Genomic DNA, 14,693 nt, shown 5'->3' on the forward strand with positions numbered 1-14,693 from the left:
ATAGCAAAAGAAAATCCTCTGTACTTTGCCCTAAGAACACCAGACACAGACCTTAGAAAAGAGAACTCCAAAGCAGAAGTCCTGAAATAACACATCCTCCCTAAAATTAAGGGTACAACAATAACTTCCTGGTTAATTAGTTACCTGCCAGACTATTGAAGAAGGAACTCATATGACATATAACCAGAGTTTAAATGGCAAAGATAAAAAGCAATGAGTACTGCATGCATTTATTTCACTGCTACATTCTTCTTCCTTAGCTGGCTCCTCAACCCGTCTCTGACGGATGTGAGAAACAACACTGCTCACAAACAGACTCCTTACTGCTGGACCCTTCTTTTAACCTTGCACACGTTCTATTTCACTTATACAAGAACCCGAAGCACTAGCAACTCTGAGAGAAACCGTATTAAGACCTAGATTGATTTTTTTCAAACCAAAGTATAAATGACCCTGTAATTAACAATTTGCTCTGACATTCAAAGTGCATTAGACTATCTCGCTGGCACTGCATGCACCGCTCAAATAGCTTAACTACATGTCAAAGAACGCCAAGGCTGACATTAGATCAAATTAGCCTATGAACACTAAGAACTCTGTCATACTAAATCTGAAATAAAGACTGCACTTCACAAATTAATTGGTACATCACTTTCTTCCAATCTCCATTAAAAGTAAGTTCATGAAAGTGATTTCCTTTTCCCAGACGTCCATTTCATTTTGGCACTTACACTAGTTCCATCCTCACACAACTGCTAAATCCATCCACCAGCTTCAGTATTATTTTCCATCCTGCCACGCTTCTCCTCCTGACCTCCACCCCACCCTCACCCATTGGTTAAATGTTTTATCAGTGCAAATACTCTTTCCTAGATAAATTTATACAAACTGCATTAAAAGTTATTATAAAGAAAACACTACAAAATAAAAAGAGGGCCTTGATAAGTTCATGAAAACATGGATTTGGCATTTTTCATGAACTTTTTTTTTCCAAAGAGAAAACCTGAACGAGAGCTGTGTGTCTTTTTTATATTTTCCTTTTAAAGAGTTATTTGGTTTATTTGAAAGGCAGAATTTCAGGGGCTAATATCATGGCATAGCATGCTAATCCTCCACTTGTGGTGCTAGCCACCTGCCCCACCTCTGATCTAGCTCCCTGCCCATGGCCTGGGAAAGCAGTAGAGGATGGTTCAAGGCCTTGGGCCCCTGCATGCATGTGGGAGACCCAGAAGAGGCTCCTGGCTCTAGATCAGTTGAGTTCTAGCTGTGGCAGGCATTTGAGGAGTGAACCAGCAAATGGAAGACTGCTCTCTTCTTCCGTCTATAATTCTGCCTTTCAAGTAAGTAAGAGAAAAGGAAGGAAGGAAGGGAAGCAGAAAGGGGGAGGGAGAGGGAAGGGGAGAGAAACAGAGAGAGAGCGAGAGAGAGAGAAAGAAAGAAAGGAAGAAAGAAAGAAAGAAGAGAGAGGGAGGAAGGGAGGGTGAGGAGGGAGGACAGGAGAGGAGAAAGAAAAGAAAAAAGAAAAAGGAAGGAAGAAGGAAGAGAGAAAGAAAAAGAAAGGAAAAGAAAAGAGGAGGAAGGAAGGAAAGAAAGAGAAGAAAGACAGTTATAGAGAAGGAAACAGATCTTTTAACCTGACTCACTTTCCAAATGGACACAATGGCCAGGGCTGGACCATAACAAAGCCAAGATCCAGGAGCTTCATCTGTTTGCCCGTGTGGATGGTAGGGGTCCAAGCATCTGGGTCACCTTCTACTACTTTTCACAGACCACTTACCAGAGACCTGCATTGGAAGTGAAGCATCCGGGACATGAACCATGGCCCTTGTGGGGTGGTGACAGCATAGATACTTGCTTTACACAGCATGCCACAATGCCAGCCATTCCATATATCGTTTGAGTCACTCTTCATACACTTAACTTCCGATTTTGGTGATTCTACTCACTTGTTCAGGGGAACATCCATTTCACTGAGTAGCAAAGTCATGGCTGAGTCCCCACTGAAGCAAACATTAAAGCCAGATGAAAGGCTAGTGAAGGCCTGACTTTGGCCTTCTCAGTGTGGAGCTGCTTCTGGAACTTTGAGCAGACCCAGTCACTTCCTTCCCTTACTTCAGCTGCTCCATTTACTCTGTTCCTGAACAGAAAGCTCTCTGCCTCTACTCTGACAGCCAAATGGAATGCTACTACCTCCGTTTCACCTTTGTGCGTGCCCCAAGGACAACTTCCAGGACGTCTTATGTCCTCAGGACCTGCTTGTCGATCTTTACAAAGACGTACCAAATATAATATCTTGGGGAAGGGCCCGGCATGATAGCGTAGTGGTTAAAGTCCTCTCCTTGAACAAGCCAGGATCCCATATGGGAGCTGGTTCTAATCCCGGTGGCCCCGCTTCCCTTCCAGCTCCCTGCCTGTGGCCCGGGAAAGCAGTCGAGGATGGCCCAAATCTTTGGGACCCTGCACCTGCATGGGAGACCTGGAAGAGGCTCCTGGCTTTGAATCAGCGCAGCAGCAGTCGTTGCAATCACTGGGGGAGTGAACCATCAGATGGAAGATCTTCTTCTCTGTATATCTGACTTTCCAAAAAAAATAAATAAATCTTCAAAAAAAAAAAAAATCTTGGGGAAATCTTAGAGGTTACACAGAATTCCTAAAGGTATGATCCAGGGATCCACAGAAAACTTCTGGTACTTCAATGTAATCTAAGCCACTATATCCTGGGCTCTTAGAATTTAAGGGCCAGTGAAAGGAGAAAAAGCAAAGGGCTGACATTGTGCCATGGTAGGTAAAGCCACTATCTGTGACGTCAGCATCCCACATGAGGGACAGTTTGAGTCCCAGTAACTGCTCCATTTAAGATTCAGCTCCCTGTTAACGACTTGGGAAAAGGAGCTCACATGTTTTTGTCTCTGCCACTCGGGTGAGATTCAGAGGAAGCTCCTGCTGGCTGCTGTGGTCTTTTGGAAAATGAACCTGCAGATCGGAGATTGATTTCTCTCTGTCTCTCTCTGCCAATCCCCAGCCCCTATCAACTGTGATTTTCAAATGAATAAAGTAAGTCTTTAAAGAGATAGGTAAAAAAAAAAAAAAAAAAAAAGAGGGAAACTGATATACGTTTACATGCTTTTTTCTAGTTAAAAAAAAAAAGTTAAAAGCCGAAACTCCTCATCTACCAGTATACATTAGTATCTCAAAAAAGCCATTCTTAAATTCATCTTTAGAAAAATTCACTATATTATGCTTTCCCTCATTTTGCTATTCAGGGTGGAGGGAGTGCGGTGATGATGACAGCAAACTGTATCAGGAGCTAGCCTCAGAGAACAATGCCTTTTTTTTTATTACGTTTCATTTTATGACACCGTTTCATGGGCTCTGGGGTTCCCCCAACCCCTCCCTGTACCCTCCCCCCATGGTAGATTCCTCCACCTTATTGCAGTATTACAGTTCAAATCCAGTCATGATTCTTTCATTGCAAGCATGTACCATGCATAGAGTCCAGCATCTTATTGTCCAGTTCAATTCAACAGTTTCTTGGGGAGACCATCTCTGGTCTGAAAGCAGAGCTGGCAGAATATCGTCCCCACCAAGTAAAAGCCACAACATAACATCAACAGCAGTTTACAACATTATGGAGTTAACTGACATGGTATTGAGTGACTGATATGTTAGAAAATGCAAGTTCTTAACCACGTCCTGTGACTACCTATTTGACATTTCTATAAGCCAACCACCTCTTCAGCCACTGTAAGAAGGTAACTAACTTCTTCAGACCAGCTATACGGTTTTCACACAAGCCACGCAGTCCACGAACACTGTGCCTGAAAGGAGAGGCAGGCTAGAACGAGGACTCTGGAAGCCCAAGAACAGCACCTGGCAGCGCTGCCCAGTGACCAGATGCTGCCGGAGGGCACAACTTCCTAACTCTGCCCTCCAACCACCACATCCACTTGTAGAAAAGGATAGAAACAGTCATTCAATACCATCAAGAAATGACAAACTGGGCCAAAGTGCTATTTTGAAGGCCTTTAACATGCAGTCTAAAGTTTTGCAATAACCAGAAATGTATCTAGACTTCCTTGGCTTTAATAAAGAATATCTAGAGCAACAGGCCTTGCTCTTTTTTCATAGAACAAGAAAAAAAAAATTTGTGTACATTCCCCCAAACTTGTTTAACACTAAGGCTATTTAGGACTAAACATTTAAAAGGCAAAGAAAGCCTTCTGTTTCCCACAATTATTATAGAAACAATGACTCAAAAACTTTTCTTTTCACAAAACACTTAACAAATTGGAGTGCATAAGCCTTCAATCCGAGAACTTAGTCTGGATATGTATAAATGTAGGTCGATTCCTCCATTTATACTGCAGCAGCAGTTGCAGAATGTCAACTTGAAAGCAGAAAACCTAACTGTGAACAACACATTTACATACAGAAATTGCATTTCCAATGTCATGTTAGAAACTCGGAACAAACAGAATCATTTTACTTACGATGTCCCCTGCTGAGAAGTAAGGTGGGTTTTGGAAGATGTCTCATACTGCTCTGTGGAGGAGAGAAACACGATCAGAGCTGCACAATGACAGCTATCTAGGAAACTGGCATTCAAGTTCTCTTTGTATCTTTCCACTTTACATAAACACTTGGTGTGAAGCTTGTTGACCACAGTGCTGTCAATCAGGCCAGAATACTACCCCTGGGGCAGTCTTTCCACGGCAGACAAAACTTTCACTCCTTCTATGAAGGCTTTGGCAGAATTAAACAAACAAAAAACCTCTTAATAAAGGCTTCAAAAATACCTTGAAAAACAGTGCTTGCAGTATGCCTGAGAGACTTGACTGTCGATGACAACTGATAGGGGCTCCCAGCTCAGAGCTGGAAGGACTGCTAGCATCTAGGAGTGGTTTGATGTCACTCCTCTGTCCCTGGCTGAGCCTGGTTTCCTTTCTAGTGGCAGTTTCATTAGACAATCCTTTTCATGCACCCTCAACTCATTCACATCATACCTATTAACAGACTCTCTTTGTATATGCCAATAAGTGAAAGTCCTTCGGCTCTGTCTTCAGTGAAGCGACAGTTGACTGACGAACATGAAAGATTTGTACCAAGTGTCTACTGCTTTGGGCAGTGTGATTTAAGTACACAAGTCAATTCCATAAACTCATTCTACTGGGAGGGGGGTCAAAAGGTCACTTAATGAGTTGGTAATGACCAAAAGATGACAAATTAGAAAAAGAATAAAGCTGTCACTAAAGATGGATAAAATTCTGACAGGTGCCTGCAGGAAAATGGGTAAGGCCTACATTAGGAAGGAGATAAAGCATGACCAAAAGTAAAGTCGGAAGAATTCAACTGTAGATCTGGGAAGGGTAATGCCCAGCGCAAAACTGTGGTGGAGAAGACTGTAAGGCAGGCAGAACACAGACTGCAGAGAGCTCTGAATGCCAGGATAGGAAGCTGGGGCTTCTTGTTGGGCTCTGGAATTCTCAGTGCTCTAACAAGACATGATACAGTGGTTCCTCAGGAAAATTCATCCAGGGGTACTTCCTGATCTACTTAGAGTAGGCAATGGTAACTATGGAGGCAATAGTTGACAATCCAGTCTGAAGGTGGCTCTAGTTGTCTAGACATGAGGTAATGAGGACCAAAACAGAACTGGAAATGAGAAGGAAAATAGAGGGGTGCCTTTTAGCCAAGGATGACTGCTTTGGCTCATGAAGAGCCAATGGAGATTGTTACATATTTGCAATGAATTGTTTGAACCTCACGGTGGCAGCAGTTCTTACAGATAACTTCAAATTCCATTTCCCTCACATTAAAAAGTGGGGAACAGAGATACAAATTAGCGGAGTCAAGTCACTTTTTTGACCATGCACAGGCCTCCCACATTGTCATCTTGCTAGGTTCTAAAGTCCACAGGTTCTGGGTAAGTCTAGGAACACATGTTTTGCAAATGTGGGCATAAATAGAGAGGCATACAAGTAAAATCTCTACCACTTCCCTCTCAAATTTTCAAAATAATGTGCACCATAGGACCAGAGCTCTATCGATCCACACCCCAAACACAGTTATACCTCTTGCAATCAGATCCCAAAGATCATAGTCTCACAAAGATAAACAATCAACCAGAATACCATAAACCAGAAAACCAACAAAATGGCAGCAAGCACAAAAGATCCCAAGATGGGGTGCTGTTGAGCCAACACAAACAGGGGACCGGCCACTGTCAGAATTCTCATCACAAAAATGAGGAATCAGCTTGCAATCACACAAGGCATCAAGAATCTGACAGAAGGCATATAATCTGTATGACTGGCAGGCCCTAGCAGAGGCAGGAAGAGGGAAAGCATGAGGCAAAGGGACACACACACAGCAACTCTGTTCTCAGGCCAGTTAGCGTCTCCTTCCAACCTGTGCCACTTAACCGGCCATCTGTCCTTGGGTTAGCTGCCAAGATGTTGAGTAAAACGATTTCCCAATCTCTAAACTGCCATCAATTTCAGTTCATTTCACCTTGCTATTTACATAATACTGAAGCAATGTAGCCAGGGTTATTTCTCTCCGTTGGGGAAAATTTAGCTAGGAGTGCTCTGCACGACCTTACTCAGGATCTCAACAGGAGCAAACCCGCTAAACTTTTCTACAGAGGTCAGAGAGCAAATATCTCATGTTTTGTGTGCTACACTTTGTTCAGAAAATGGGCAAGCTGCGATCCCAATACAATGTTATTTACAAAACCTTGAGTTGCAGCGCAGGTGCCACCCTCAGGCTCTCACTCATCTCCATTCCTTGTTCTATAGAACAGGTGCTTTATTTTTTTTTCTTTTCCTAATCTTTTTCTTCTCATACCCTTCAATTCAAACAATGAAGTAATCAAAGGGGGAAAAGTGAGAGAGGAAGAGGAGATGGGGAAGATGCAAAAAAAAGTCACCTCTAGGTGAATATCTGCACATCCTTTACGACATGCACATTCATGCCATACATTTCACTTAGCCAGCTGGCCCTCAGCACAGCTAGCTTCATGTATGCAAGTGGCTTATTCCTGCTGCTGTATTTTGATGAACTGAATGAATATAAATATCCTAGGCATTTTCTAAGGCTTGACACATTATCTCATGGTGAAGTCACATAGAATTTATTGATTTAAAGGGTTATTATTGCAAAGAAAAGCTGGATTCTGTTAACTCTTTGTATCTCCCCTTGAATTTTCAGGTATACACAATTCATAAAGAGAGATAAGAAATAATCGCTAGGCAAACGTAAATAAAAATATAGCTGCACAAGATGTGTGCTGAGTTTCTTACAGAAATGTGTAATTTTAAGAAATTTTAAGGAAAAAAATACAAGAACCACACAAAACACTTCAAACCAATATTGTATATAATTCTACAGTTACAACAGTATCAGTCAGGTAATGACAAACTGATTTGCTACAATACCTTCTAAATAGGAAAACATATGCCTGGTGTTTCAGATAATTACTTACTTTGGTTTTGGGTTGCAGAAGTGATGTGTTGAGAATCCTAGAGAGAAAAATGTCATAAACACATTATGGTACATAAATGTAAGGAAAAACCGTAGATGCTTCAATACTGAAATTTCATAAAACTTTCACATGTATATTAAATATGCAGAGACTATTCCCTTTATACTACCTGCCACACAGATTTTATAATTCACACTTCCCTATGTACTCCTTATCACTTTTTGATGCACAGGCTGCAACACTGATTCAGTCCAACTTTACATGAATGGTTTTATTATCACTGTTCTTACCCAGACTTTATTTTTTCCCTTGGGGGTAAGCAAAAATAATTTAAGAGAGTTTGATGCTTTAGTTAGAAACCAATAGCAATGAATCATCCTAAAAAAGCGCAACAGCTTTCATTGGGAAATAGGTAAAATATCTACCTTATATCAAATTTGGGCTTTATGTGGATAAAACATTTTCTACAGCAGTAACAGGGATAGGAATATTTATAAATATGCACATGGTACATACCTACATATATGTATTTTTGTATACAAAACCACGTACATGCATACCAGCCTGGACAGAGCACAAGATCTGAAGGGGTTATTTCTACATTCTCAAGGCTAAATAAAAGTAAAAACCAACAATAGGGAAAATGGCAGAGTTCTAACACATTGTTCACAATATTTTAAGAGAAACAAAAAGGTTGGCAGTCTCTTGGATTGTTATATAACCCAGCTCTAATGCAGTTGGTAATATTAAACCAACTGCATTAAGTGTAAGGAGTGAGTGTATATATCTGACTCAGTGTACTTCACGTATTTCCATTTTCTGTCTCGAAAGTAGAAATTATCAAATGAGAAACGTACAGGAAGGTTTTTATTTTGAATGCTTTTACAAGTTACGAAGCCCTCAACAAATCTAAGATAAGATAGTCTTATTCACAAAGGTTGGAGAGTAAAGAGCTTAAAGCACCATGAAGTACAGCAGAGACTAAATTAATCATAATTTTAACCTTCGCTCCAATGATTTTAACAAGTAATACTTCATCCATCTGGCTCACAGCAATATCTCAGACTGTGGGGGATGCAGTGCCTGCAAGTCTTGTAAGGAATTACCTTTGTGGGGAAAGGAAATTTGGAAGGCTCAGCTGTACTAGGCGTATGTATTGCTGTCAAAGGAGGAGGCCATGAATGGGTCATTTCCTGGAAAGAAATTTGGAAAGGGAAGAAAAAAAATAAATTATATCAAACATCAACAGCTACTTAAGTTAACTTTTTAAACTTAATGTAGAATGGAGTGACAGTAAACGAAAAACGTAGCCTGCTTTAGAAGTTGAACGCCTGTTTTAATGGGCTGTGTTCAAAAACTGAAGATTTCCAACATTCAAAACGGGAAAGGATTAGGCTGAAGAAACAATGCATGTACGGATTTCACACTGTGAACATAGCAGAGGACATAAACCGTAGTCAGAATTGCTAGAGCTTATGTAACCATGAAGACTTAAATGACATGTTGTGCTGGAAAAGCAATCTCAACTCAATGAAGTCTTTCTCCCTCAGCTTCTTTATTGCATTTCCTGGAATTATTTAAGTTCAAAGGAAGAAGACCTTTCCTGTTTGACTTAAGCAAACAAGTAATTCAGGTCACTTGTTGCACTTGGAAGAGTTTTAATGGATTTGACCCTTCTCTGATATACACTACTGGCACAGGAGAAGGGCCTTTAAAAATTACTTTTCTGTTCATCAAGAAAAGTTTAATTTTGTTGTTTTTTCTTTTTTTTTTCTGGTTGAGAGTACTATTTCTAAAACTTACATTTTAACATACAAGTATTTATGTTAACTGAGTTTTCTCAAACCCATTCATGAAATTTATTTTGCCTTGCAGAATAGTTGTAGAAAATGGATTATATCTGAGGGAGTGAGGGTAGGGTGGGGAGTCTTATCATGCTTCTAAACCCGTATCTATTAAATGCAAGAAACTGTTCCCTTTAAATAAAATTTTAAAATACATTGTCAGCTAATAATCATAAATACATGCATGTTGTATACTCCCTTTTTAAAGGGGCTAAAATGGCATTGAGATCATTTGCTCCAAATGCAATATTTTACAGATAAGAAAAATGAAATCCCAAATAATGGTGCTAAGGCCAAAGTTTGATAAGAGCACAGTTTAGAAGCTCCTTGACCCTGTGGATCTAAGAAAAAAGCTGCTTCCCACACATGTCAGACCTTGCTGGCAAGGCAGTATAATGACTAATAGGCAACTTCTCCTAGTGAGTAAGTGATTCCAGAGCATGTGGTATCATCTCACTCGGCAAGGTTCTGGCTAGCATATTTCCATAAGAGTATCATCAGCTGTTACAATAGCTGGAGATGGACTTACCACTTCCTTTGCCTTCCCTACTGCTATTCTGCAGGTTAGAGTCCTGGCACAGGCAAAAGTGATCCTGCACAGTGACAAGCAACCTGATACTGCTAAAGAGTAAAATTAGGGGCAGGTATTTGAATGAATGGCTAAGATACCTTCATCCCATATGGAATGCCTAGTTTGAGTCCCAGAACCTCTGCCAGTGCACAGCCAAGCAAAGAGTAGATGATGGCTTGAAAGCTTGGGTCTCTGATGCCCATTAGAGATGTAGACTGAGTTCTGGGATCCTAGCTACAGTTGGCACAGACCTAAATGCTACAGGCATTTGGGAAACTAGTAGATGAAAAATCAACCTTTCACACATGTGCATTCTCTCTCCTCTTCCTCTCAGAAATCATCTGAAACTAATGAAAGTAACTGAGCTTTTTCATTTTTACCTTTTAAGATTTATCTTAAAAAGTGCCACAGAGTTGTGGCACTTAGTTTGAATGGGAGAGTGATGGGGAAGGACAGCACAGAGAAAGACATCTTTCATGTGGCAGTTCACCCCCAAGAGGTCACAGTGGTTCAGGCCAGTCACCAATTTAAAATTTTAGCTAAGGGTCCAGCACGGTGGCCTAGCGACTAAAATTCTCACTTTGCATGCACTGGGATCCCATGTGGTCATGGGTTCTAATCCCACAACCCCGCTTCCCATTCAGCTCCCTGCTTATGTCCTGGGAAAGCAATCGAGGATGGCTCAAAGCATTGGGATCTTGCATCCGCATGGGAGACCTAGAAGTTCCTGATTCCTGGCTTCAGATCGGCACAGCTCTGGCCATTGTGGTCACTTGGGCAGTGAATCACCGGACAGAAGATCTTCCTCTCTATCTCTTCTCCTCTCTGCATACCTGACTTTGCAATAAAAATAAAATAAATCTTAAAAAAAAAAAAAAAAAAACTTAAGCTAAGTCTCCTACAGGGATGGCAGGGGCTCAAGTACTTGGGTCATTTTCCACTGCTTTCCCAAGGCACATTATCAGGTTGCTGGATTTGGAGTGGAGCAGCTAGAACTTGAACTATAATATGGATGGTATATCCCACATGGTTGTTTCACCTGCCCCAATGCTGGCCACAATTACGGAATTTTTACAAAAGTGAAATCATTGCCTCATCCATTAACAAGTCACCTATTTGTTTGGGATAGAATGGGAATTGTGCACTAAAATGTACTAGAAAGAGTAATAATCCTAAAGTCAGAGACACTGACTGGAGTGCTAACTCTGGCCTGAAGCAGCAGTTTCAGCCAAATAAATTGGCTGAACTTTGAGTTTCAATTCTGAGAAGTGGACAATGGGATTAGGATGCCTGTGCTCCATGTCAGAGAGGCTGGGTTCAACTCTGGCTCTGGCTTCCGACTTCAGCTTTCTGCACTGGCCTTGATCTGTTGAGTTCCAGTCATCATGGTCATTTGGAAAGTGAACCAGCATGAGAGCCTCCTTCCTTCATCTGTCTGTCTCTCTGAATCTCAAATATTTTTTTTAAAAAGAGGAGACTGGGACCACTTATATTTCAGAGGTATTTTATGTAGCGATTTAGACACATGGTACACAGGAAATCCGTTTAATAAAAGTGCTATATCTCTTAGTTAAAATTCTAATTTTAAAAACATTTCAAAATCACACCAAAGAAAGCTTCCTGCTGTTTGTCAATGCTTTAAGGTATGCAACCATCATAATGCAACAACATAAAAATAACAGCTCATTGAGAATGCCCTTGAAAGCATCACCTATGGTTTTCAAGAATTTTTTAGATTTCCAATGTTCTCAATGGACTTTTTAGTCACTAATTATTCTCAAGCAATATCCATTGTGTTCTCAGTATGTAAGGCTGTCCCAGTTATTAAATTGGGCAGTTGGAAAGTGCATAAAGTCTTTCAGTTCTTAAGTGGCTCACTAGTAGGCTGAAAGAATTTATACACTTCCTTAAATGCCTAATTTGCCTGAGAAATTTAGGCTTTGGGAAATTGGGGTCATTACTATTGAGAAAAGGCTGCCCAGAGTCCTCAAGCTATGGTTTTGCACTGTCTTAACAATGACTTACCATGTGGTTGGAGACAAAGCATTTGACATCTGCCTTGGCAAAGCCATTCTAGGTCCCACTGCAGCTGTCTTCTTTTTGATCACAATATCAAGTTCTAGAAGGTTCTTTTATAAAACTAATTTATTCCATCCTTGAAGCACTGTTCATTGCCATGCTTCATGATTCACAGCGCCATACCAATATCCAAACATTATAATGTGTAGTTATTCTTCCCACCCTAATCTTTGTGACAAGGAATCTAACTTATATTCTTCACCATAGCATCATAGGTCCTAGAAAAGTATCTGGAGACTTAACAAATATTTTCTGGATCAGTGATTGAAAGGAAAAAAAAAAAAAAAGCTGAATGTTTCCACTCACTGTACCAGCATCTCTGGGATGCTGCAAAGGCAATGCCACCTAGAATCATTTTGGTTCCTCAGGTAGCTATCAAGGCCACAGCAATAATAAGCAGAATATCGAACAATTTCCACATGCCCTCTGAGGCACACTGTCTTCTTTGGCTCCTCATGCATGACCCTTCCCAGGATACTAGCAGTGCCTGTCTGCTATCATCATTCCCCATCAGCCAGTAGGAGTTACAAGCTACCACTTCCTTTCTTGAGTGCTTTCAGCCTAAATACTGCCCCTAGAGAACCAATATCTGCTATGTATTGCCTCTATCACCATCAGAAAGAATCCTGTTTCTATTCCTGGCAAGCTTCCGAACTGCTGGTAGATGACAAGAAAGGGAACCACAATGCAGGAGCAAATATCAGGACAAACACCAGATGGAACAACCTGGCATGGGCTCTAATGATCAGCTACAGCCCAGAACCTTCAGCTAATCATGAGAAAACCAAGATCCAAGTAGAACAGATGCCCTAGCAGTGGTCACAGAGGAAAGAAGGAGATAGACATTCAATTTCTATGAAGAAAAGTAATAGACTCTTCAGTCCCAAATAGCCTTCTTTCTGTTTATTTTCCCAATAATGTGTGACTTTCAAGTGAAAACACATTCCTTGCTTACTTTTTCTCAAGTGTTTGCAAGTAAGCAAAAATTAATTATCGAGACATTATATATGAAGAACAGGACTAGAGAGATGGGTTCACTGAATTAAAACAATGTTCATCTGGAACAGTTAGCCTAGCTGTTAATGCCCTAGTTCAGGTATACATGCCCCACTTTGGAGTAAAATTCTTTTTCAGTACCTCAAGCCATGATTCCTTAGAGGGCTCTTTCAGAAAATTCTAACTATAAAAAATATCACATGTGAGAAGATAATCAATATAATGGACAAGATAACTCGGCACTACCATCAACTGATACTTCAAATAAAAACTGAAAGAAAATGAATCTATGTATATTTTGAAGGAAAAAAGCAACAGAAGAAATTCCAGTTGATACACACGTGTCATCTCTCTTACTGTATTCAAGGGGAAAAAATGAAAACAAATTAGAAGCCTTATAAAAAACACAATAGGACCAGAGTTGTGGCTCAATGAATTAAACTGCCACATGCAATAAATAATGTCCCATATGAGCAACGGGTTGTGTCCCCATTGCTCCATTTCTGATCCAGCTCCCTGATGGTCCACATGGGAGACTTGGAAGAAGTTCCCTGCTCCTGGCTTTAGCCTGGTTCAGCACTGGCCATTGCAGCCATCTGGAGAGCAAAACAAGAAACGGAAGAGTCTAACTCTTTCAATTAATAAATAAACTAAGTTGACATGGAAGCAAATTAAAATCATACAGAAAGAATACAAAACAAATACACAAAATCCTCAATTATTACAATGATTGTGTGTGCGCATTAAAAGGAAGTTTGATCTCCTAGGAATTAAAACCAAAATAAGAAACACATAGTTTATCTAATCCTTTTCTGATAAAAGGAAAAGCCAAATCAAGAGAGTTTATACACTGCCCCAAGCACCAAGATGAATTCTAGAAGGAATCTGTCATCCTTGTGCAAGAAACGCTGAACAAATTGGTAACATACTCAACGACATATCTGAAGGAGCACAAATGCTCATGACACAGTCTTAATACTCAGAAACAAATAAACCCTCTAAAGATGTCCATTTACTTCCCACTATTTTTATACCTTTAAGTTTCATGGCTTCATTGGCCACCCAGACAAGGCATCATCTATAAAACAGCATGATATATCAATCAAGTGTGATTTAATAGCTTGTGTTTTCCCTGCCACATCAATGCAGGGGTTGCCTCTCTGGGAAGCAAGCAACTTTCCAGTGTCTGTGGACAGCCAGAAAAAGTTGGGATGTCATAAAATCCTGATCCAAGAGGCTGACAGTCTGTACAATCCACTTTAATCAATACAATCTGTTAGAAAACTGAATAATGCTTCAAGTCTCCATTTGCTATTATTTGTTTTATTTTGCTCCTGGAAGTTTATATGTGCGTATGAGGAGTGACGGGGGCGGGAGGGGGGGGGGGCGAGGCAGGCTGAGGGGAATTTAAACGTGGTGGAAATGGCAGAATGAGTGTAAATGGACATAGGCCTGTCTCACTAAAAACTATTTCAAATGAAAAATAGTTAACAATGAACTCACCTTCAGAATTTCTTCAACACAATGGGCTTCATTGGAATAAGTCTGCTGAAAATGAAAAGCAAAAAAATATTAGTACAGAACAACAGGTCAAAGATGGCACAACATTCTCATAGGTGGGCTCACCTCTGGGTCTAACTTTACCAGCTAAGTGTTAGAATGTTCCATTATAGATAAATAGGAGCAAAGGGATCAGCCTGACAATATTGGAAGGAAATAG

The 14,693-nt window shown here is 40.5% G+C and overlaps 1 protein-coding gene across 5 annotated transcripts in view; it reads right to left on the reverse strand.

Annotated features, from left to right (window-relative positions):
• AFF1 (AF4/FMR2 family member 1) overlaps positions 1 to 14,693 on the reverse strand; it is a 197,227-nt gene that overhangs the window by 45,584 nt on the left and 136,950 nt on the right. For 4 of the 5 annotated variants that reach the window (XM_040967299.1, XM_040967302.1, XM_040967301.1 and 1 more), the window contains 4 exons: positions 14,477 to 14,521; positions 8,590 to 8,676; positions 7,484 to 7,520; positions 4,491 to 4,542 (listed from right to left, as the gene is read on the reverse strand). In XM_040967299.1, the coding sequence (XP_040823233.1) occupies positions 4,491 to 4,542; positions 7,484 to 7,520; positions 8,590 to 8,676; positions 14,477 to 14,521 (221 nt within the window). The remainder of the gene's footprint in view (positions 1 to 4,490; positions 4,543 to 7,483; positions 7,521 to 8,589; positions 8,677 to 14,476; positions 14,522 to 14,693) is intronic. The other variant, XM_040967300.1, reaches the window with a different exon arrangement.

The sequence above is a fragment of the Ochotona curzoniae genome, unplaced genomic scaffold (assembly GCF_017591425.1).
Source record: "Ochotona curzoniae isolate NIBS_2020 unplaced genomic scaffold, NIBS_Ocur_1.0 scaffold_4506, whole genome shotgun sequence".
NCBI classification, from domain to species: Eukaryota; Metazoa; Chordata; class Mammalia; order Lagomorpha; family Ochotonidae; genus Ochotona; species Ochotona curzoniae.